Source organism: Pinus tabuliformis, chromosome J, assembly GCF_031772625.1.
Source record: "Pinus tabuliformis cultivar Carrire ecotype Pingquan chromosome J, CPIR1, whole genome shotgun sequence".
Lineage (NCBI taxonomy): Eukaryota > Viridiplantae > Streptophyta > Pinopsida > Pinales > Pinaceae > Pinus > Pinus tabuliformis.
The window spans coordinates 312,419,488-312,444,570 of NC_142295.1; the positions used below are offsets into that span (position 1 = coordinate 312,419,488).

At 40.6% G+C, this 25,083-nt stretch overlaps 1 protein-coding gene across 8 annotated transcripts in view; it reads right to left on the bottom strand.

The window, feature by feature from the left end:
• Nucleotides 1–25,083, bottom strand: part of LOC149226985 (putative ALA-interacting subunit 2) — a 121,574-nt gene that overhangs the window by 73,235 nt on the left and 23,256 nt on the right. For all 8 annotated transcript variants that reach the window (XR_016247763.1, XM_089377658.1, XM_089377656.1 and 5 more), the window contains 3 exons: nucleotides 15,773–15,831; nucleotides 15,590–15,664; nucleotides 15,321–15,437 (listed from right to left, as the gene is read on the bottom strand). Coding sequence is in view for 7 of the 8 variants with exons in the window: in XM_089377653.1 (XP_089233779.1) it covers nucleotides 15,321–15,437; nucleotides 15,590–15,664; nucleotides 15,773–15,831 (251 nt within the window). In the remaining variant the exon portion in view is untranslated. The remainder of the gene's footprint in view (nucleotides 1–15,320; nucleotides 15,438–15,589; nucleotides 15,665–15,772; nucleotides 15,832–25,083) is intronic.

Below are 25,083 nucleotides of genomic sequence, written 5' to 3' on the forward strand. Positions count from 1 at the left end.
ATTAGACCCTACCTCTTTGGCTCTCCAATGGTGGTGGTAGCCTTCAATCTCCCTTGCAAGCTTCCATAATCTTATCTTCTCAATCCTCTCAAATCTCCTCCTCAAAGCACAAACCCTCTCAATCTCTCTCACAAACTCATAAAATGATGTTAAGTGGGAAGCGAGGAGGCCTTATATTCCCCTTGGCCCTCCCATTTCCCTCCAAAACCCAATTTTGTCCATAATGGGCCATGCATAGGTGAAAGGAGGCCAGAGCGAATTTTTTGTTTGGGGAGCGATCACTTCCCAAGCGTTAAAAACACTCTGGGAGCAACACTCCCCAATGTTGTCAAAAAACCATGGAGCGATTTTTTGGTCTCTAAGAGTGCGCTCCTGAAAAACACTCCCAAATGGGAGCGCACTCCCTGAAATCTCCCATTCAGAATGCGTTTCGAGAGCAGATGCGTGGGGGAACTCCCCCGCAACCCTCATAGTATGCCCCAAAACATCAAATAAAAGCACATGATTAGAAGAATGGTTAATGTACCTTCCAATAAAAGACCCACCTTCCTTCAAGAAGCAAGTCAAATGGGAAAGAGAATTATTCGCAGCATAAGCGGAGAGCTCTAATGTAAAGTTATCTATGGGCCATCACAAGGATGTTGGCTCAATGTTGCACGAAGCGGGAGCGAAGCGGAAGCGCGAAGCGGAAGCGCGGAACGCGGAAGCGTCATTAACCAAAAATCTAGGAAGCGAAGCGTCCGCGGAAGCGTCTGCTATATATATATATATTTTTATATTTTTTTGCATTTATACTCAAAACAAACATCCCAAATACCAAATTAATTGTAGAAGACATGAAAACATGCATATTTTTGCATAAATCAAGATAGATATGGCATCCATGATTCCATTGTAGTTACTAGTATGTAGTAATGTACAACAATCATCTATATTCTAGCTATTACAAACATACATCAAATTTTTAAGCATATTATAAAACATAAAACATTTAAGCATATTATAAAACATAAAACATAGAGCATATTATGATTTATCTAGCAAGTGAGCAACTGTCAACATTTGTCATGTCCAAAATTCAAATAATAATGTTTACAAAATATGTCACTTGAAACTAAGGCAAAGTTATATGGTATGTTTATAAACCATATCATAAAAATGTGAAGTCGGAATTATTTCAAAAAAAAAAACCTTAGTGCAAAGGTTGAAATGGATGTCGCATTTAAAAAAAATCATATTCAAAGTTTATATGACAAACTACATGTTGCTAAGGTGGGCGCATTTGTAAACCTTGGAAGCAAATGTATTCGATATATTTTAATATGGCATATAAAGTGTATGCTATAGAATTTTATTATGTCGCATTTAAAAAAAATCATATTCAAAGTTTACATGGCAAACTACATGTTGGTAAGGTGGGTGCATATGTAAACCTTGGAAGCAAATGTATTCCATATATTTTAATATGGCATACTTTATATAAAGTATATGCTATAGAATTTTATTATGTCGCATATAAAAGCCATTGTAATGAAGGCAACTTGAAGGTTATGTAAATATATGCAACGGTTCTCAACGGAACAGTTATTGGTCCACGACAGCCCATTCAGCGTCAGTCAACATTGCCATCGGGGACGGCCATTGTTACGTCTACATCAACAGGATTGCAACGCAATCCACAGAAGGTTTTCCACGTAACATGGCATCGTTGTTTATGTGGAAACCAACGCAGAAAAATCCAACGCTGCACAGTTTTGGTTATGTGGAAGCCAACACAGAAAAATCCGTTGCAAATCCAGTCGTATCACGGAGATTTACGAAATAGATCAGTCGAATCAACAATCCATGCAGGAACAACGAAGCCAAGGTGGCTACAGAGCAAAGATAAATCCGACAAGATTGCATATGCATCCATCCACAAAATGAAGCTCGATCATCGAGGAAGTACGAATTACAATTAGCAATTTAGGTTCCAATTCCAGGAATCGTTTAAAAAAACCGGAATCGCGCCACCTCAATTTCGGAATCGCGATTCCTGTGGAGATTCCGGAACGCTTCCGCACGGGTCGCGGTTCCGGGTTAGGATCCGGGGGGGGGGGGGGGGGGCGATTCCTGCAACCCTGTGTTGGCTAGTTGGCTGTCAAATGAGAAGAAAAAAAAAATTCCCATGTGTAACCCACTTTTGGTGGGTAAGAGGTCCATCATCGACTCTACCAAGAATAGGAGTTCTCACAAGGTATTGAGGGGCAAGACTCTAGAGGAGGCATTCATTGGGGTGAATCCAAAGATAGGGCACTTGAGGGTCTTTGGTTGTCTAGTATACATCCATGTTCCTACTATTGATTTGGGGTAGCAACGAATGTGCTCTAGCCATGAAAATTGGTGGAGAGGCTAAAGCACATGAGATCTCCAAGACCCAGAAATGGTTTTCGCTGATTCTACCCAGTTAAGGAGATATTAAAATAATTAATATTTTTAATGGAGTTCCTAAGTCTAAAATTAGGAAAAATAAAATATTAATGGGTATTAATATAAAACTGGGTTAGAAGGTTCTAAAAAACATGGATCAAGCCAAATCTAATCTTAGCCGTTGATTAGAGATGTAATCTTGGTCGTTGAAGACTCAACAGAAAAAGTATAAGAGGAGACTTAAGGGTCAGTTGGAGATACACCAAAGTGATCAGTGATTCGATTTTGTAGAGCGGGGTTTGCTAAGAGAATTGAATTAGTGATCAGAGTTGCAGCGACGGGCAGTGAGTACGAAGCAGAGAGGCAGAGATAGTGCTGAGAGACCAGCGCAGAAGCAGAGAGGCAGACGCAGAGCCAGAGGGAGTCACGCAGAGGTTAGCAGTGACTACGCAGAGGCCAGAAGGGCCTGCGTCATCCATGCAGAGGCTGCAGAAGTGATGCAGCGAGCCAAAGAGGTTGCGCAGAGCCTCAAAGGGATGATGCAGAGAGTTTCAGGCTGACGCAGAGGCCAGGAGGGCTAACGCAGAGCTTCAGATTGTGCTGGAGAGGGTTTCGTGGGGTAGACTTTCAAAATATCTGCTTCCGAAGAGAGGTATTACTGCCAGTTTTTTATCTCTGTCGGGTGAGCCGGTTTGGCACCCAGTGTACTCAGAAAAGATGCTTCATAATAAAAACCCTTAGAACTGTTGCACCGGTTTTCCCAAGTTGGGTTTTTCCAGGGACGATTGTCCAAAAGTAACGGTGTCCCTTGTGTGTTTGTCTATTTCTTTCAATTGTTGATCTATAGATGGTTGAGACTGTATTGTGTTTATTTCATTGTTTATATGGTTAAATAACTTGTTAGTAATTAAACAAGTAGGCGAAATAAACCAGAGAATACAGATAAAATTTCTAATAGGTAATACTTAGAAATTTCAACATGGTATCAGAGCGTTGCAGATCACAGGAGAGCTGAAGACGCCAGATGAATCAGAGAATTTGCAGCAAAAACAGCTGTCCCAAGTGACAGAAGTTGTTCCTAAGCAGAAAGCAGCAGAGAAGGGTTGACACAGAGGGCCTGTGTCACAGTGTGAGCCAAAGAGAGGCTAGCGCAGAGGTAGAAGAAGGCAGAAGAGGCTCACAAAGAGCCACACAGACACCAAGTGGGTTGACGCAGTTGGCCAAGGGAGAAAATCAGCGTTCCCAGGATTGCGCAAAGCCAGAGGCTCAGTCCTTTCAGTTGCTGGGGCATAGGAAGTTGTGGGCAAATTGCGGGGAGTGAAGCTGGTGGGGTGTTGTTGCTATTGAGACAGAACAGTACCTAACAGGGCAAAACCAAGGTAGAGGGAGTCGCTACCTAGGCGGATTTCTAACCAAGAAATCCAGATCAGTGTTTCAGGTGCATAGGAGATCGGAGAGGCGCGATTCGACAGTTGGCAGGAGGATTTCCAGGAGGAAAATCGAGACTCAGAGGGAGTCTAGCAGAGAACTTCCAGGTAATGTTGTTAAAAGCGCGAGCGGGATTAAATTGGCGCCGGGAAAAAAGCGGAAAAAAGCGGGAAAAAAGCGTTTGGCACAAAAATATTCATTTTTTTTCATTTTTTTTCAATTTTTTTAATATCTAAACCATCTACAACATAAAATAAATACATTGACACATAAATATGATAAAAAAACTAATATATAAGATGTTTAATATCATTTCTAGCGCTAAAATCACACATAACATTGAATCATGTCCTGAATAGTAAGTCCTGAGTCCCAACTCAGCCTCAAAATATCAACAAAAAATATGATAATGTATCTCATCATGTCATAATGTCATATACAATAAAATGAAAGTCTAATCCTATTGATTTCCTCTGCCCCTCTTGCGAGAAAATGGCACAGCTTTCTCTTTCCCTCTAGATGTAGAAGCTGGTGCCTGTGCTGGTGGAAATGGCAGTGGAGTCTGACGTGCTCTAGAAGCTGAAGAACTAGTAGTAGCAGCTACAGGAGGCTGAGGTAGACGGAGACCACGTCCTCTACTGGTGGTAGTGGTAGCCCGGGTAGGCGGTGTCACCTCCTCCTCCTGCTCCTCCTCCTCCACCTACTCCTCCTCCTGCTCCTGCTCCTGCTCCTCCTCCTCCTCCTCCTCCCCCTCCTCCTCCCCCTCATCCTACACTAACCAATCATCAGTGGGATCCATGAGAGGCCTCTCGGTCTCAACCCTCCATTCAGCAGTGGTGTCAATCCCATCCAATGAGATGGCATCCATATCAAGTGTCCTCTCTAGTTGCCTCACCCACAATCGAAGATTGTAGTAGACATAGACCATGTCATTAAGTCTATGGGACTCCAACCTGTACAAAGTTCATGAAATAATAATTAATAATTAATATTATAAAAAAAATATTGTTTAATGAATTCAAAAATTTATTTGGAAATTTGCAATATTTTAAATGTTTAAGTGTTAACATATTGCGCTTCTTGTTGTGTATTTTTTCAAATACACTCCAATTGCGCTCACATCCTGAGGAGCTGCATGTTTGGCTGAGGATGCGTACGACAAGCTTTTGCAAAAGGGGTACTCTGCCACCATACATCTTCCACCATGCGTCTACAACAAAATTACAAATAAAATTTTAAATAAACATAAGAAAAAAATGGAATTTGAAGAGACAATGAAATTTGAAACAAAGTTACAAAGTACAAACTAAAAAATACCTGGCATTTTAATCGTCCTATCAGTGACAGCCATCTCAAAGCCAAATGTGCCACCTGACATCTTATATGTCTCAATTTGTTTAGAGATCTCTATACGTTGTTCTGGAGATCTCACCATCTTCTGGACACAGGTTAATAATCCGTCCACGACCTCAGCATCAAAATCAAACCCACATGCATAAGAAAATGCAGGGTTCAGGAAAAGCCCAGCAACATGAATGGGACGATGGAGTGTGTTGTTCCATCGCTCATCAATCACTTCCCATAGAAGGAGTTGTTTCTGAAACCCATCATCTCCCTTATCATCATAGTAGGACCGAATGGCTTCTTTGGCCCTGTCCATGGCTTCATACAAATAGCCCATTGCGGGCTTCTCACCATCAACCAACCGAAGAACCTTTACCAAAGGTTCAGTAACGGCGCACACCTCCTGCACTCCCGCCCAGAAGTCTTCCTGGTATGAAACTAGTCTGCATACCGCCTCTCCTTTTGGTTTGCGGCTCATTGACGAAGCACGCCACTCCTCTGAAAGAAACATTCTCTTCAAATCCCACATAGAATTCAAAAGGGATTGAAGAGATATGAAACTCGTCGCAAACCGTGTAATGGCGGGGCACACCAACTCTTTGTTGTTGGTGAATCTTCTCATCAAGCTAAGCACAGATGTATGATTATATATAAATTTTGTGATGCTTTTTGATGAGTCAACAATATCTTTGACAAAGGGAATTTTCCCTATGTCCTCTAACATCAAATCAATACAATGGGCAGCACAAGGTGTCCAAAATAAAGTAGGATGCCTGTCCATAAGCATTCTACCAGCAGCAACATAATTTGCAGCATTGTCCGTTATGACTTGGACAACATTTTCTGCACCCACCTCCAAAATAAACACATCCAGCAAATCACATAAAGTTCTTGCATCTTTGATTTGATGAGTTGCATCAATAGATTTGATAAACATAGTCCCCTTGGGACAACTAACCAAGAAGTTTATAAGGGTTCTCCCCTTTTGGTCAGTCCAACCATCTGACATAACAGTGCATCCTGTTTGTGCCCATGATGCCCTAAAATCCTCCAATCTTTGGGTGCAGTCACGCTTTTCCTCTTGAAGAATCCGGCCTCTGAAATCATGATAAGAAGGGATTTTGTACCCCGGGCCAACACTGGCAATAGCATCAACAGCAGGTTGGAAAAATGGATTATTCCTTACAATGCTGAAAGGAATATCACTCCAGAGGAGAAATTTTGCCATCAACCTATCAGCTTGTTCTTTTTCAGTTCTTTTTAGCATTGAACCGATAGTTGGTTGTGAACCAGGTGTGGTTCGAGGAACAAAAAATGATGATGCAGCTACCGGATTGACTGACGCTGCAGTAGAACCAGTGCCACTTGGTCCACTTCCTTCAGCTGACCTTCTTAGTTGCCTTTTGAGTTCTTCTTTGGCCTCTCTAGTGTGCTCTAATTCTCCCAATGCTCTCATGGCTCTTTGGATAAGTTCAGGATTTGTATTTATACAGGGCCCCACATCATGTCCAGGGATTTGTGCAAGGTGGTACTTCAACCTGTACACCCCCCCGCATATCTCCTTTCCACACAACTTGCAATTCAAGTTTTGTCTATCATTCGGAGCTTTAGGTTCACCATATTCCCAGAAAGGATCCAATTTCCTTAGCATGTTTGTTTTTGAATTTTGAATTTGCAAACCTATGGAAAAATAAGGATTAGGAAATAGGAATTTAGGATTACATAATACAAATTACAATTTAGCATTTACAAAATTACAAGTTAATTATTTCCAAAATCCCAATTTCCAAACCCAAGTTACCCAACCAAATGCCAATGGCAAATGCCAAAAAACAATGAAAATTCAAAAAACATTAACAATGTTTAAAAAAAATGAAAAAAATAAAATAAAAAATTGGTTCTCATAGTCATAACAAATTACCCATCCCAAATCAATGAAAAATTACAGAAAATTCTTTAAAAACAATGAAAAACAAAGTTTTTAAAGAAGCAAAACAAAAAAAAATTAATCTACATACCGTTTTTATGGACAAATTGGTGATCTTGTCTTGGATTTCTCCTAAAAACACTTGGATTCGCTCCCAAAGTCGACCCAAACCCTTCAGCTCTTCTCCTCCTCCTCCGCGCGGCGACAGTCAGAAATGACTTAAAAAAATTCGTTTTTCCTTATTAAAAGCCCGCTGCCCGCGCCCTCGGCGCTTTTTTCCGTTTAAAGCGCGCTTTTTTCGGAAAAAATCGCTATAAAAAAAACCAGCGCTTTTTTGGGATAAAACGCGCGTTTTATGCGGTATGGTGAAAAAAGCGCGATTTTTTGAAAAAAGCGCGATTTAACAACACTGCTTCCAGGCGAGAAGTAGAGGCTTAGAGGGAGTCGCAGAGAGAAATTCCAAAGGGAAGTAGAGACTCGGAGGAGTCGAAAAGAAGAGTAGATAGATGGCCATGAACGAACTGAGGGATTAGGATAGGCTAGACAGGGTATCCTACTTTGTGATCTGGAAGGCCAGGATCCTGTCTGTTCTGGATAGACATCGCATCAAGGCCTTCGCCTTGAGAACCGTAGCTATCCCTGTCGACCTGGCTGATAACGAAAAGTATGAGGATGCGATGGCCAAGGCGAAATGCATAATCCTTGATGGGGTCAAGGATCATGTGGTCCAGCATATTGCCGAGAAGGAGATGACAAAGGAAATGTGGGATACCTTGAAGACATTGTATCAAGGCACTTCTGTGCAGAGGAAGAAGCTACTGGAGAATCAGCTGCGGTCGTACCAAATGCAGAAGGGGGAGCAAATAGATCACTTCCCCAACAGCTTGTAGGAGATTCGGGACCAACTGACTTCCATAGGGACCACGTCGGATCAAGAGTTAATGGTGAGGACCACCCTGAACGCAGTCTCCGAGGAGTGGGAGACATTCGTCCAAAGCATTTTGGGCAGAGCGAATCTTCCAGGATGGGAAGAATTGTGGGCAACTCTTCGCCAAGAAGAGATCAAATGGCTAACCAAAGCAAGAAGTAGCGGCAAAGGAGCCCGCGTCAAGAGAGAGGAGGAAGAGGACGCGGTTCTGGCATCTGCAGGGCCGCAAGGGAAGAGGAAGAATAAGGACATCTCCAAGATAAAGTGCTTCAACTGTGGGGAGTTGGGCCATTATGCAACCCAGTGTCCCAGGAAGGAGAATAAGGGAGAGGCTTCTGAATCCAAGGCAGCGCCAGCTAAGGCGAAGAAGGAGGTAGAGGATGATGGCGATTGTGCCATGAGTGCTCATGTACCTCTCGAGAAGAGGTGGGGAGACATCGAGCTATAGTTAGGAGGACTACTGAAGATGTAGGGGCAAGATCCTTGAGATACCCAAACTCTTGGATCATATCCGGCTACGGGAGCCCTGAAGTGACAGTAGCAGGATGGCGGATGTCGATAGAAGTGAATGCAGATGGAGCGGCAGAGAGTGCTAGAGTGCAGGGATTTGTAGCAGCGCAGCAGTGGGGGTTGCAACAGTGCGAGAGGCACAGAGGAGTTTGTAGCAGTGTAGGAAGGCATAGAAGTGTTTACAGCAGTGCGAGAGGCGTAGAGTTGTTGCAGCAGCACAGAGGCAACAGAGGGAGCACAAGATAGCAGCAGAGAGAGCTTCAGCATCAGGAGGGTTTTCTAGCCTGACAAGGATGTCAGTAGTTGGGTAGATCAGTTACCATCGTCTCAATAACTGAGTTGCAGTGCAACAGTAGCAGTGGTAGTGCTATAGACAGCACAATGCAGCATGAGGAGAGAGGGCTGTAGTGCAGAACAGATTTGGAAGGAAGGACCAGTGGCAGTACAGATGCAGAGGAGTTGTCGTACAAATGTAGCAGTGGTATTGGAAGAGCCATAGGCAACAGTACAGTATGTAGCAATGCAGAGGATGTTGGGCGAGGAGGCCTAGCATCAGCGCAGGTACTGGTGTCGTATAATCAGGGTGATGCTCAGTGGTGGAGTGTTACTAAAGCACATTCCTCGCTAAGAGGGATTGTTGATTTGGAGTAGCATCGGATGTGCTCTAGCCATGAAAAATGGTGGAGAGGCTAAAGCACATGAGATCTCCAAGACCCAGAAATGGTTTGGGCAGATTCTACCTGGTTAAGGAGATATTAAAATAATTAATATTTTTAATGGAGTTCTTAAGTATAAACTTAGGAAAAATAAAATATTAATGGGTATTAATATAAAACTGGGTTAGAAGGTTCTAAAGGACATGGATCAAGCCAAATCTAATCTTAGCTGTTGATTAGAGATGTAATCTCGGTTGTTGAAGACTCAACAGAAAAAGTATAAGAGGAGGCTTGAGGGTCAATTGGAGATACACCAGACTGATCAGTCATTCGATTTTCTAGAGCAGGGTTTGCTAAGAGAAATCGAATCAGTGATCAAAGTTGCAGCAAGGGGCGGTGAGTACAAGGCAAAGAGGCAGAGATAGTGCCGAGAGACAAGCGCAGAAGCAGAGAGGCAGAAACAGAGCTAGAGGGAGTCACGCAAAGGCCAGTCGTGACTGCGCAGAGGCCAAAAGGGCCTGCTTCATCCACGCAGAGAGCCAGAGAGGTTGCGCAGAGCCTCAGAGGGCTGACGCAGAGGGTTTCAGGCTGACACAGAGGCCAGGAGGGCTGACGCAGAGCTTCAAATTGTGCTGGAGAGGGTTTCTGGGGCAAACTTTCAAAATATCTGCTTCCAAAGAGAGGTATTACTGCAAGATTTTTTATCTATGTCGGGTGAGAAAAGCTGCTTAATAATAAAAACCCTCAGAACTGCTGCACCGGTTTTCCCAAGTTGGGTTTTTGCGGGGATGATTGTCCAAAAATAACGGTGTCACTTGTGTGTTTGTCTATTTCTTTCAGGTGTTGATCTGTAGATGGTTGAGGTTGTATTGTGTTTATTTCAGTGTTTATATGGTTAAATAACTTGTTAGTAATTAAACAAGTAGGCTAAATAAACCAGAGAATACAAATAAAATTTTTAACGGGTAATACTTGAAATTTCAACACCTACAAAGAAGAGGACAAAGCTATACCTTTCAAGACGAAAGGGGGTATTTTCTAGGTATAGCAATGTTAAAGTCTTTACATTAGCTCTAATCTATTTTATTTCAACAATTTGAACAAAACCCAGAAAATATTTATCTCAAATAAACTCCAAAACTGTCAATAAAATAAATATGCTAGTATATTAACTCATTTAATAATTGCGAGAAATCAAGCATGCAACAACAAAAACTTCACCCAAACAATTCTCCATGACTTTTATTAAAATCTGGAAAATATTGGTTAGACCCATAGAGAAATTTTATTGCTGCAAGGAAACCTGTAACTCAGCCTCCACCTAAAATCGACGTAATAAATTCACTGTCAGCTAGAAGAAATCAACTTGCAAGAATTTTCAACCTGTTGTACAATTGTTGTACCGCACCCTTGTTGTCGCACATGTGTGCTCAACCTACTACTACCACATATGTGGACTCAGCGTGTTGTACTCGGCCTCCTCTCAGCAAACTTGCCCTCCTTCTCTTGCTATACTCGGCCCTCTGTCTCTCCAATTTGGCTCCTCTGAGTTTCTCCCAAAATCTCCTCAACAAATTTCTCCTCTTCCTCCTTAGTCAAGTTGAGCCTCTCTCTTAAGAAAATCTCTTGCTCAAGTGCTCAATAATAATAATGTGTCTTTCACCTCATCATTATGCTTATTTAATGATTTAATTAGGCCAAATCCATAACCCTAATTTTCTAAGTCATCAATGGCTAGGATTAAACATTAAGATCACTTGAGATCAACAATTAAGATTATATCATCTAAGCCACTTAAATAAAGTAACTTATTTATCATTAGACTTGGGCCTAATAGTTCTCAATAATTAAATATTGAACTTTTCCTATGTTAAGCTTAGGAAAGAAATCAAAAATAACTTACATCTCACATGCAAGCACCCAAAGAGGGAAATCAAAGTCTTCTCCATGCTAAGACACAAAGCTAGAAGAAGACCTTCCACAACGATAGAACTCTTCCATACTCACACATTTCCTCCCAGGAACTCCCAATCATAGTTCCTCCAACTTTGTCAACCACCTCATATTTCATATGAGGACATATTATGTTGATTTCATCCAGTCAATGTGTGAACCATGCCTTCATTCATCCTTCCAAAGGAGGAGATCCTTTATTTTGATCATGCTCTTTAGGTAGAGCATTCATTGAAGATATTTGCAACCATATGACATGACTTAATTAAATATATGCATACATACCTCATATCTTCCTTTTTGTCATCTAGACTTCCTTCAGCAGCTTCCTTGATTGAAATAACTTCAATAACATTGACCTGCTTCGCTTCTTATGACATCATACCTTCATTCCATGAATCCCATACAAGGTGGACTTCTCGGTGAGACACTTGTTGTGAAGCCCTAAAATTGGTAAATTGTGTTTTATTTGGCAGGGAGGATTTGGTCATTTTGGTAACAGGAATGAATTTGGAGCAAAGGTAACCCAAGATCGACTTCAACAGCGAAAGCCAGGTATGTACTGTGTATTTAATTGGTAAATTGTGTTTTACGAAATTAGGGCTTCACACTTGCTTCTTTCAATAAGTGAACCTTCCAATGAAGATTTCAACAGAGGATCTTGATCATCCTCATATAGTAAATGCTCCTCTTGAATGATGTATGATGAGCTTTATACTAGATGACCTTTTTCTTCCCATAAGTACTACTTATGCTCCTAATGAGGTTACCAAGAACTACATCCTTCTATAGGTGACTGCCATAGACTTATATTTCAGCCATCTTTCATGCTTTTGTAAGATGATGTCATGAGCTCCTGCTTTCAATCGTATGCTTCTATGATGCCATGATGCATCCTATCATGCTTCTAATGATTTCTGCCCACATGGCTATACTTTACAACATAAAACTTAAAACAAAAACTTGAAAAGAGCTAGGGGAGGAAGACTATCTCAATCATAGTAGAGATCTTTTTACTTCCTCGTTCTTGGATTTCTTCTTTTCAGCTTCTTCCACTTCTTCAGTGATATGGGCTTCTTCCCTTCCTCTTTTATTTTTGTCCTTTTTGAGCTTTGGGCAATCTCTCTTGTAGTGCCCATATTCATGACAGCCATAGCATTGAACCTTCGACATGTTCTTCTTCTTTTTCTAATGACCAAGCTTCCCAAACTTCCATTTTCTTCTAGTCCTAGCAACAAAGGCTTGAGCTTGCTCGTTTGATCCTACATCACTTTTTGACTTCAACCTAGTTTCTTCTATCTTGCATAGTGACCATAGTTCATTGAATGGAGTAGCTTCCTTCTTCCCATAGACGTTGGATGTGAAGTTGCCCCATTCCTCTGGTAGTGCATTGAGTACTATGGTAGTCATTTGTCAAACATTATTTCTCCCAACTCTTGCAGTTGGTCCCTTCTTTCAGACACCCTCATAAGGTATGAGGCTATTCCTTCTTCTTTTGATATTTTCATCTTGTAGAGTTCTTGCCTTAACGAGTTCACTTCTCCCGCAATGCTTACAGAGAACAATTCTACAAGTTTGTCATATATTTCTTTTGATGTTTCTAATTTTGATACATAGGGAATGAGGGGATCGTTAATGGATTCTATGAGAATCCTTTGAGCCCTTAGTTCCCTTTTCATGAATTTTGTGAGTTCTTGAGCTTCTTTCTTTGGAGGTTTAGTGATTGAGCCCTTAACATTTTCCATGACCTCATTTTCTATTAGGTTCAGATCAGTCCTTTTCTTACATGCAAGAAAGATTGTAGACCCAACCAACTTATTACTTTCCTTGCAAAAAGACATTTTGGCAGATTCAGAAGTAGACATAAATATACTTACTTGTGAAGATGTTCCTTCACCCTGTTGCCTTCTTGAATTTGATGATGATATAGGTAATAGAAAACTTCTTCTTGATGAAGATGGTTTTCTTCAAAAGTGATCCTTGACTCCAAAGAGAGGGAGATCACCTTGAATCCTTTGATGATGCCAACAGCTCCTTTCTTCTTGCTTCCCTTGGATAAGTATACTTCAAGTTGCTTTGATCTGTAGATTTCTTTAATTTGAGTAGAGGTAGGGTCTTTTGAGGTCTCCTTCCTTGTGATGATGATTTGAGTGAGGATCCCAAGAATGCTTTAATTGTGGACTTCTTCTTTGATCGATCTAGGGTTTTGACACTTCCTTCAAGATGATGATGTAGTTTTTGTCTTCAAAATGCCTTGGAGATGAGAGGATCTTCTTGATTTTTGTATGCCCTTGAGTGCTTGACTGTCCCTTATTGAGATGCCCTTCCTTGATTTGTCACCTTAGCTTTGATACTATGTTGAGAAATCTAGGGGCAATAAGTGTAGGAGATTTCTCTTCTTATTGATAACTACTTGTGATATATTTTTACGTTTCTTGATTTACTTCTTCTTTCATTTATTATAATTAATGTTCTCTATCATCAAACAACTACCAAAACATAAAGAACAATGAAACAATGGGACACAAGATGTAGGTGATCAGCCAAAGCCAAAACCTCTCCAGCTTGAGAGGGAAACCCACCAAAATTCTTCTTCTTATAGAATCTTCAATTGATGAATTCCAAGACCTAGACCCTTGACCAAGAACCCCTCCAAGTGCAAGTCAATGCTTCCTCTTTGAATAGCTTCTCCTTCCAGCAACTGCAACTACAGAAACTGCAATTGCAACTTCGACTTGCCCAAAAACTACAACTTCAACTTGCCCAGAAACTACAACTTCGACTTGCCCAAAAACTACAACTTCAATTTGCCCAGAAATTGCAACTTCTTTTCTTCGCTTGGGTAGATTCTCTCTCCTAGAGAACTCGGCTTCCAAAACAGCTCTTCTTGATGACCTAACTTCACTTCTGCAACTCGGCTTCACTGCAGCAATATGTGCCCTAATTCCTTCGCACGTGTGGAGAGAAGTAGCCCAAAAACAAATCCAAAATAGCTCGACTTTTCCTCCTTCCTTTGTCTTCCTCTTCTTCGCACTTCTTCTTGTCCTTATGATCGAACTTGTGTGTGAGAGTGAAGTGTCTCCAAATGAGGCCGAGTGCCCTATATATAGGCTTCCTTGAGCCTCCTATTAGGCCGACTTGACATGTCTTTAGGCCAACTTGTTGCTCCATGAGGCCGACTTGATGCTTGCATGTTTGACATGGTCTTGGAGGGTCTTTTGACTCTAATTTGACTCAAATAATTTTCTTACAATATGTAACATGCCCAAGAAGGGTTATTCATACATGACAATGACTCCTTTGACTTTATAGACTTAATGACAAATCCTAGAAGCTCTCAATGGGAGATTGACCTAAAATAAATTTTCCTTGAGCATGAAACCCATGCTTTAAGAACAATAATAATAAATTTAGTTTTCTCTTTTCATTGAATACATAAAATCAACATTACATATGTCATTATGAAGACCGAACCTAATTACATATTTCAACATGGGTTTTCCCCCATGTGGGTTTTCCCTAGGTAAAATTCTTGTGTCTCTTGTTTGGCTGTCTCTTTATGATCCTACTGGCATTTTGTTTCTACTATTGAGATCCTTTGTGTAATTGCTTTATGATAAATGTGAGTGCAAGAAAAATTAATATGAAAAATCAGAAGTAATTATCAGATTAGGAGCTCCTATGAAAAATCAACAATGTCGATGAATGTACCATTTATTTGAAGCTTTCAAGCATAAGGTAATTAATCATTAAACTATGCCACAAAAACAGGCTATTATTAATTTAACTCTAAAAGAATATTATCTTTAAAATAGTACCACTGTACCATACTACTGATTATGCCTTAAACTATATAACATAATGATTGGAGTAGATTATCAAAGGATGCAACTTTGTCCAGGAGTTTAGCAAGTTGGCAAGTATTCAGTTATCAAAGAGATGATTACATCCAATGCATGCGAGGAAGTCATCTTGAATCATAATGAGTCTTAGTCTAAACTTTTCAGAAGATGATAGTATGTCATCCATCCAATACATTGTGTAAAACTATTTTGATAATTCTTTTACTTGGAGCGGGTACCCTGAGTATTTTGATTTATTTTTAGTAATTTGATATTTTATGCTTTCAAATTTTCCATATCTCATAATGAAACATATAACTCACCCTCAGGATTTTAGTGCAATTCTTGGAAATCGAATCACTTTGAATGTAGGCCAACTTGTTACTCCAGTATTCCTCTGGGATGCATTCAGTCTCATATCGATACAAAATTTCAACCACCTGAAAATGGAAGGTAATTTTCAGTCTCTTTCACAAAATGTACGGATAATTCAGAATTATCACAAGCACAACAGACTACCGTCATAGGGTTTCAGTAATTCAAACATAGAAGAACATGTGACAAGGTAACTTTAGGGTCGAAAGCATTATACACTGTGAGATGCAAGGAGACAAGAAACTCCAATTGGGATGAAGATTATACCAATCAGCATAAATAATGAGATGACCTGCACAATTAAAACACAAGAATTTTAGCAAAGGTAATATAGCTGAATCCCTGGTAACATTAAGCTTCAACATAGCCATGGTACTTCATGCAAGGTGTCTGGGCTCACCCATGCTGGAGTCAGAAATGGTTTACAAGCAGGAAGTTCCTGCTGTGTGAACCTCGAATCTGCAAAATAAGCATTAGAATTTTCAGTAGATATTGTTACTATAAAATGCTAACAGCAAAATACTCTGTGTATGGACAACTGCAAATGGTAAAATAAGATTAAAAGAACTAGAAATACCCAGGTTTGGGATCCACCCCACTCCATTCCAAATGCTATTATCTTTCATTTATACTAACTAGCAAAAGTCCTAAAGAAGGGTGACTGGTCTAATATGCATGCCCATCCCTCCATATGAAGATGGTGATCACAATGATGAGAATCAAAAACAATATCGATGGTAGAAATTTTAAGACAACAGTATGAACTCGAGACTGTTGACAACATGCCTCCAATTATCAAATTAAAAAATCTATCGACAAAGACTTTCCAAGAGTTGTCAACAGAAGAAAGAAAGCCAGGTTGAATTCCATAAAACAGAGATGTATTGACAAAAAGCAGAGTGATGGCAAAGAAACAGACAAGCAGAGACTTGAAAGTGAAGCTCTGGAATGATGTTTAACAATGGGGGTTTTGAATCCCATTTAAAATAACAGCCTTCCAAAGACGGGATGCTTCAATAATCCCCAGAAAATATTCTTGTACCGAAGAAAACATCAGCACAGGGAATCTGTCAGAAAGGATTGTATTTTGAAGAGTATTAGATGATTTTGATAACAATAAATGAAGACTTGAAATTAGAGCCTGTACTGAACTTGCATGCCTGCCATCCAGTTTTTCTCTTTACCTAGACATTCAGTGGTTAGTTTCTAACTAGCTCTTAGATCTCATTATCTTTGTGCTTTTAGCATTATTCTAGCAGATGCCTTAGCACTCTCACTTTGTACCAACGCTGGATGTACCTTTTTAGTTGCTCTGACCTACTTTTGTGGTCTTTTTGGACATTAATTAATTATCTTCACTTATTTTAATGTTCCTTCGAGTAGGTTTCAATCCCTCTCAGGCTTGCCCTCCTCAAAAGGTACAAGAATTGGATCCATTATAGAGAGTGTATGCAAAGGAGTTGAATGCAATCTATTCTGTTAAAGTGGGGACACAACTAGATGCACGACATGGACTTCATCTTTTATAAAATAAGATAAAAATAAGATTTGCATAAATGTTCAAAAGTGGACTTGATCAGTTACAAGGACCAAGTAGAAAAGCAATAAAAGGTCTGGCTTGATCCACTTCATTGGGCACATCCTAAATCACCCTACTGTTAATTTTTGAGCACGGATGTTTGAGAGATGAGAGAGATCTCTGCACTTAATTCACTTTTTTTCAATGAACCAAAGTAAATATTTATGATACAAAACTGTTTCAAAATTAGACATCTGTGGACACCAGCCACAGTTAGGCCAAGCCCAATATTGCTTTACCCCTCCAAACTTATCAAACACTCTAACCTTGGCTCTATTATATTTCTGGCAGAATTGGGGCTCTCAAGTAAGATGGCCATTACATACTTTAACAACCTCCTTAATGACCATCTTATTTTCTTTTGTGCCAAGCATCTTTAAGATTGTTACAACATAGGGGTATAACTTAAATTGGTTAAAGGGTCATGTCACCAAGAACCCTCCTGAGACATGTGCCTTTTTTAGCTTGCACACAAAATGCTCTTTCCCGTTTTGCAGAAAGTCTTTGGATTGCTGCATCTACAGTTCCTCTTCCAAAATTTTAAAAAGGTACCTTTAACATTCATCTGATGAATGGTTCACTTGAACCATGCTGTCATGGCTATCATCAATCAGATCATGTTGATTTTTTCCACTAATGTAAAGGCTATTTCATAGTCAATACCTTCCTTCTGTGCAAAACTATCTGCCACTAACCTTGCTTTCTGCTTTTCAATTGAAAATGCTTTATACTTTGTCCTATAGACCCAATTGCAACTGATTCCAGTTTTTCCTTTAGGCAATTCCACAAATTCCCATGTTTCATTTTTCTGTATGGAATCAAGTTCTACGTTGATATTGTCCCAGTCCTCAATTCCATGTGCATCTTCAAATGAAACAGGTTCATGAGTTCCCAACTGTAGTCTTCACAGCCATGATTGCTTACTGTCAAGCTAACTGCAACAGTCTTCCTAATTTTCTGCTTCCTTCATTGCATTTAGGTAGATCATGTAATTTCAGTCCTTCAATATCCGCAAATACCATGTTAGAAGCTTCTCGGGCTTTGCAATGTCCTCCAACTGTGAGCTTTTCCTTCATTGCCTTCTTCATGATCATCTTTCTTAACTTGGACTGCTTTCTTCTATAACCTCCTTACCTTAATTTTCAATAGGTTTTGATACTTCAAACTGATCTGTCTTCTTGAAAACTTCTTGGGAAATGCAATGTCCTCCAGTTGCTAGCTTTTCCTTCATTGCCTTCTTCGTGATCATCTTTCTTAACTTGGACTGCTTTCTTCTAAAACCTCCTTAACTTAATTTTCAATAGGTTTTGATACTTCAAACTGATCGGTCTCTCCCTGGCTATGATCTTCATGAAATATGACATCTCTACTGACCTTGTTTTACAAAATCAAACAGCTTCAATAAAATATACTTCCTACTTGTATCCTCAAGCTATGCCCTTTTTCTTTTAAAATAGTCATTACACTTGTTACTACCTGAAAGGCACCAAAAAATTCTGATGACAGGCACGAGTTATATATGGAATTGTGGCTTGACAAAGGTTTACCCCAAGGGGTGACTGTCAATGAGCTTGATCCTAAAGTTCAAGACATATTGTATTTTGTGTTGGCATTGTTGTCATTGATGGCAGAGGAGCAGCAAAGTATGATGGCAATGGATGTCAGTTGATGCACAGCAGCAAGGTATGTTGCAAAGGAGCTCTTATGTTGATTGGTTTTGAGTGTTAGTTTTTGTAGCATCGGATGTGTTCTAGCCACGAAACTTTGTGGAGAGGCTAGAATGAATGAGTTCTCCAAAACACAATAATCATTTCTGGAAATTCTACGCAGAAGTGTCTCAATTAGATTATTAACCAATTTTTTAATTATTTCCTAAGTCTAAAATTAGGGAATATGGTTAATTAATCAGTATTAATTGAGATGTGGTGAACCGTGAGAATCATCTAGAAACTCAGACGAATCGACAAGGAATTAATTGAAGGAAACTAACACACATAAAATAAACTCAATAAAATAAACACTCAGAAATATAGAAACCAGACATGGCGGAAAAGGCCTCAGCCTTACAGCATTCCTCACATTCTCATTATTAATCAATCCAATGTACAAAGAATGATAATAGTACAAATAAATACATGAGGAAGTTGGTCTCAAGATAGTACATCTATCTTGGACAAACTTGGTTGAGATATTTTCTCAACAAAACACTAATCTAGGAGAACTAGTTGGAGAGAATCTCTCATCCTAACTAAACTCCCTAGTTTGAGGAACTAACTCCTAATTCTCAAGATTTGATTTATTTAATTATGATATTTGGATTTATAATTGTTTTATTATGAGAGTGAGGCTAACATTCCCCCCCTCAATGATAAATCCAAAATAAGAACAAGGAACCCTCTTCCAAGTTCTCAAGTTGATCCTCAAAAAACATTTGCCTGAAAAACCGCCAAAGCTGGATGCTGAAGAAACTGCAATATGAAGAGACCATGAGTCAGCTGCATGTCTGATTCATCTTTGAATGTCGCTTGACAACTCCATCACGTGCCAAGCTGCAAAAGGATCCAATTGTCCTTTGCTTGAAATCAGCATCCTTTTTCCACTGACAAAATGTTGATGACGCCCACTAGCGAATTTGATGTTGATGAACGCCCACTGGCGAATTTGTTGATGATGATCGCCCATTGGCTGATGACGTTGAAAAACAACTCATTGTTGCTTTTGTTGTGTTTGAAAACTGCTCACTGCTGACTTTGTTGTCGATCGCCCACTGGCGAATTTGTTGATGCTCACTCGCTGATGAAAATGCCCACTGGCTGCTTCGCTGATGTTGTCGAGACTTTCACTCTGACAACCACTGTCAATTTCATTGACATTTCCCCCCTTTGTCAGCTAAAAGGAGAGACAATCTTTCACTTGATTTCTGAATTATGAACTCCCCACCTTCAGGTGTAGGAGTGTTTCACTGGTGTACTCCTCCGTTCAACTACATGAGAGTACTATCTTCATTTTTATTGTTGGCTACAATATGTGTGAGTGAATTCGATTGTAAAACTTATACAATCTTTTGACCATGGATGACCATTCCCAGGGATCAATCCATGAATAATCAATCTTCAATCTGCTTGATTGTTGTTGTTTGCTGCATTGTGCTGATGAATGATTTGACTTGCCGCAATGGTGACAAGGATGGAGATCAAAACACCGATCTTCCAGATGACGGGTTCTTTGACAATGAAGGCATTTTGGTTTGACTGCAACTTTAGTTTGCGCACATGATCCAGGTGGATGTTGGTGGCCACCCACCTATCCCATTTGGACCCCCACAATTGTCTCTTTCAGTCTTTTCAGTTTCCTAAATTGCAGCACAGTTTACTATTTTTAGCAGTTTTTTGGGTCCTGAACTTCCGGAGCCGTTTTGAGGACCTAAACGACGTTTTTTTGGGAATCTGGGGCAACATGGGTCCGTGGACCCATGTTGCCTCCCAGAGTGATAGTACTCGGATAGATCTTTCTAACGAGCTATCGTACGCGTCAAATGGAGATCGTATGCCAAAGTTACGACCCCGGGAAATTGATGTACCAATTTACCCAAACGGGGCCCACAATTTGGCGTTTCATCTTCTAGGGTTAGGTTTTGGAATGTGAAGGGTTTTCCATTGTTTCTCAATAATAAATAGGCCTTCGAGCCTCATTGTAAACACAGTTCAAAACAGTTCAGAGGCATGTAGCCACCACATCTCTTCTCAGAGATAAGCTACCATCGCCCTAGCTGGTTTATTTCCATTTCTGGTTGTAAGCATATTTCAGTATTTTCCATTAATGAAATGAAGTATTATTTCCGCTGCATCTTTGTGTATATGGTTATCTCTGTAATTTGTTGCGTTCCTGTTTAAGTTCGGATCAGTGGTATCAGAGCGGTCTGCTTTTTCTCTGTTTTTCTTTGCATGTCCCCAACGAGGTCGGGATATAAGGAGTTAGGGCTTGAACTGGTCGAACCTTTGCAAGACCAGCCTCGCAAATCCCGACGGCCTCCCATGGCGGATGAGAAGAAAGACGAGGGGGCAAGAGATCCTATCAAAATCTTGCTCGAAGAAGCGCTCGAGCGGCAAAGGAACGCGATGATGGATAGCTTTGCGCAGATTCTTCAGCGGCTGCCCAGAGGCGACGCATCGGCTTCCAACAGCGACTCTGGAAACGCCACACCGTTTAAGGTACAAGTTAATTTTGAAATCCCCATCTTCGAGGGTCAAATAGACGCAGATGCTGTAGATAAATGGTTAAATCTGCTATATGGGTATTTTTCTGTTCACGAATTTTCAAGTCGGGAGAAGATTGTTTTCGCTCTTCTCAAAGCAGCCCCCCACGTCAAGGACTGGTGGGCAACCTACTGCGAGCAGAAAGATGAAAGTACAAGCTCACTATTTTCAGCCGCACCCACTTGGAATGACTTCTGGGATGCCATCAAGGAGCAGTACTACCCTGTCGGAAGCTATGAGGACAAATAAATCAAATGGACCACACTGCGGCAGGGACGAGACCAAGATGTGCCGGAGTTCACAGCATACCGATACGTTGTCAAAATCGAGCAAAAGTTCAAACAGAAGAAGCGAGACTTTGGATCTGCAAATCCGAAGCCCAAAGGACAAAGCCAAGGCGGGGTGACCCAAGACAACCCGTCGAAGCCGCAAGAAAAGAACAACACCACGAAGCCGAAGAAGGACACAGGAAAGTGGTGTGAGTTCCACAAGAGTCCCACTCATAACACAAGTGAGTGTCGGACCAAGCAGTCGCTGGTGGCCGAGTTGAAGGCTTCCGAATCAAATGCATGTTCCGACCCTGAGCTAGAACTCGATAAGGGTAAGGGCAAAGGGAAGCAGATCATTGATGCAGATCCCAGCGCCACTGTTGCCACCGCCAAGATCCAGAAAGATGAGCCCGAAAATCCAGAGGAAGGGGAGCGTCTTTTCCACTCACAGATGTGGGTGAAGGGTTCGCCGCTGCAATTCATTGTCGACAGTGGCAGCCAAAAGAACCTCATTTCAGCAGAGGTCGTGAAGCGGTTGGGCCTACCGACTACACCACACCCACAGTCGTACAGTATCGGGTGGCTTCATGAAGGACGAGATCTCAAAGTTCGCCAGCAATGTCGCCTTCCCTACAGCATCAAGCCCTTCACAGACGAGGTATTGTGTGATGTTACACCTCCGGATGTTTGTGATGTATTATTAGGCCAACCATACTTGTGGAGGCGACATGCTGTGTATGAGTCAAGGCCTCGTGCTGTCATTATTTCTTTGAATAATTCATTATACAAGATACCGGAGGTAGCCCCACCTACCGCCACATCTTTGATCACTACCATGAAAGGCAGCAAGCTCATATCACAGACCAGGAAATTCATCTATCTGGTTCACTCCCAAAGTAAGGGGAAAATCGTTGCTACATCCATGAGCCCTGCAAAGGGTTCCTCCACGCAGCAGCAGCAACAAAGGGATACGGTCATGACAAAACACAGGAACGACTTCTCCTCACCCACAGGGGTACCACACAAGTTTCAGGTGGGCAACAAAGTCTGGTTGCATCGACAGAAAGAACGCCTTACCAGAACCCATCAGAAGCTCAGACCACTCCGACATGGTCCTTACAGCAGTACCAAGGCTATGGGGAACAATGCTTTGGAGCACATCATTCCTCCATTCCTTCACCTGCACCGAATGTTCAATGTGGACCATCGTCGACCATGCTTCCCACCATCGCTGGACACATCAGAGATTGCAGGACAAGTTCAGCAGATGGAGGAACTCAACGCAATGGGGACCATTGCTTCCTAAGGGGGGAGGAATGATCCAGGTGGATGTTGGTGGCCACCCACCTATCCCATTTGGACCCCCACAATTGTCTCTTTCAGTCTTTTCAGTTTCCTAAATTGCAGCACAGTTTACTATTTTTAGCAGTTTTTCGGGTCCTGAACTTCCGGAGCCGTTTTGAGGCCCTAAACGACGTTTTTTTGGGAATCTGGGGCAACATGGGTCCATGGACACATGTTGCCTCCCAAAGTGGTAGTACTCGGATAGATCTTTCTAACGAGCTATCGTACGCGTCAAATGGAGATCGTATGCCAAAGTTACGACCCCGGGAAATTGATGTACCAATTTACCCAAACGGGGCCCACAATTTGGCGTTTCATCTTCTAGGGTTAGGTTTTGGAATGTGAAGGGTTTTCCATTGTTTCTCAATAATGAATAGGCCTTCGAGCCTCATTGTAAACACAGTTCAGAACAGTTCAGAGGCATGTAGCCACCACATCTCTTCTCAGAGATAAGCTACCATCGCCCAAGCTGGTTTATTTCCATTTCTGGTTGTAAGCATATTTCAGTATTTTCCATTAATGAAATGAAGTATTATTTCCGCTGCATCTTTGTGTATATGGTTATCTCTGTAATTTGTTGCGTTCCTGTTTAAGTTCGGATCAGCACATGTCTGTTTTTCTGCAACTTTCTCATGGCTTGTTGATGTTATTTGATCAAGAAACCCTGCACTGATGAACATGATCGGCTTAGAATAATCAGGGATATGCAAGTTGTTTTCATCTTTGTCATATCCTAATCCTCGTCGATTGTTGTTACTTTGAAGTTCTTCCCATGGCTTGATGATTGGTTTGGAAGAAAGTTGAACTGGATCAGGGACCACTTCGACACTTGAAGTTGGTTGGATCAATGACTTGGAATCATCCACTGTGTTTGTATTGTTCAAAGACTCGGAAGCATCACTTTTCTCTAGCAACTCAGTTCTTTGTAATTGCGACTCCAGTTGAAGGAACTCAATCATTTCATGTGCATGTTGAAGATGCACTCGAATATCAGCAAGAGTTATTTTGTTGATATTCACCATGTCGCCAGCCGATGATAAAATCAAATTGTTAAGAATTTGGAACAATTGAATGTGTGTCGCCATGTTAGCGTGCTCACTTTGAATTCAGGCTTGCTTGTACTGTTGCTTATTACTGATGTGTTAAACAATTGCTAGAGTTTTATAACTTGGTTGCTTGAACTCTTGATTTCACACTCGCTTGATGACGATCACTTTGCTTGAATGCTTCACTCACACTTTGTGAATGCTTCAATCAACTTCACACTGGCTCGTTTGTTGTAGATATGGACAGGCTTGATTGTTGGTTGAATATTTGTTTTCGTTAAAGTTGAACTCGTTCAGTTTCAGGCTCGCTTGATGTTGTGAACTTTGCACTTGCTTGAACTCACACTCTTGAGTGATCAAAAGAAGGGTGTCGAATACTATCGAAAATGCACCCAAGAGAAACGCTTACAATGATTTGAATGACTTAGTTAAAAAACAATGGATGCACTTGGTTTAATTGATTCCCTATCAATTCAAAGCGTGGGTGTCGGTTTCAACCGAGAATGCACCCTTACAATTCAACTTAATTTGATTTTGATTACAATCCAACTTACAAATTATGATTTGCAAGTTACAGTGTTGTATTGAGCTTATTAAAAAATGGTTTAAGTGCAATTTCCAAAAAATTGTTGTTGAATGGCTACAAAAATTGTTGATGTAGATGACAGCTTGATTGGATGTTGCTGTAGAAATGTCTTTGACAACTTGACTATGTATTGTTGCTTCTTGATTGCTTATAGTTTGCTTGATTATATAAGCTTGAATGGAATGTGCATGCAAGTTGTTCATGTGTTGTATGCTACATGTGTACCATATTAGAAAGATACCACATGAAGGTTAGTGTCAAAACTAGACACAAAACAAAAAACAATATCAAGAATTATGTGCCATCACAAACATACACATGGTGTACCTAAGATCCCCTTATTCAATTTCAAGCGGATCTAGGACACATCAACACCGCAAAAAATATGTCTTTATTAAATATTGAAGTACATCAATCTTCACCTTCACAACATCGTGAATGAAATTTCTCAAACAATGAGAATGTCAAGCTCACAGCCCCTTGAAGCAACTTGTCTTCAAAAATAAATGTACACTGACTCAATAAAATACAACAATGAGCTTCCCTTTTAAAAATCTTCACTTATCACTCCAAATTTAAAAAAAAAATCTTATCTCTCCAAAATAAAAATTAATTTTCACTTTCATAACTC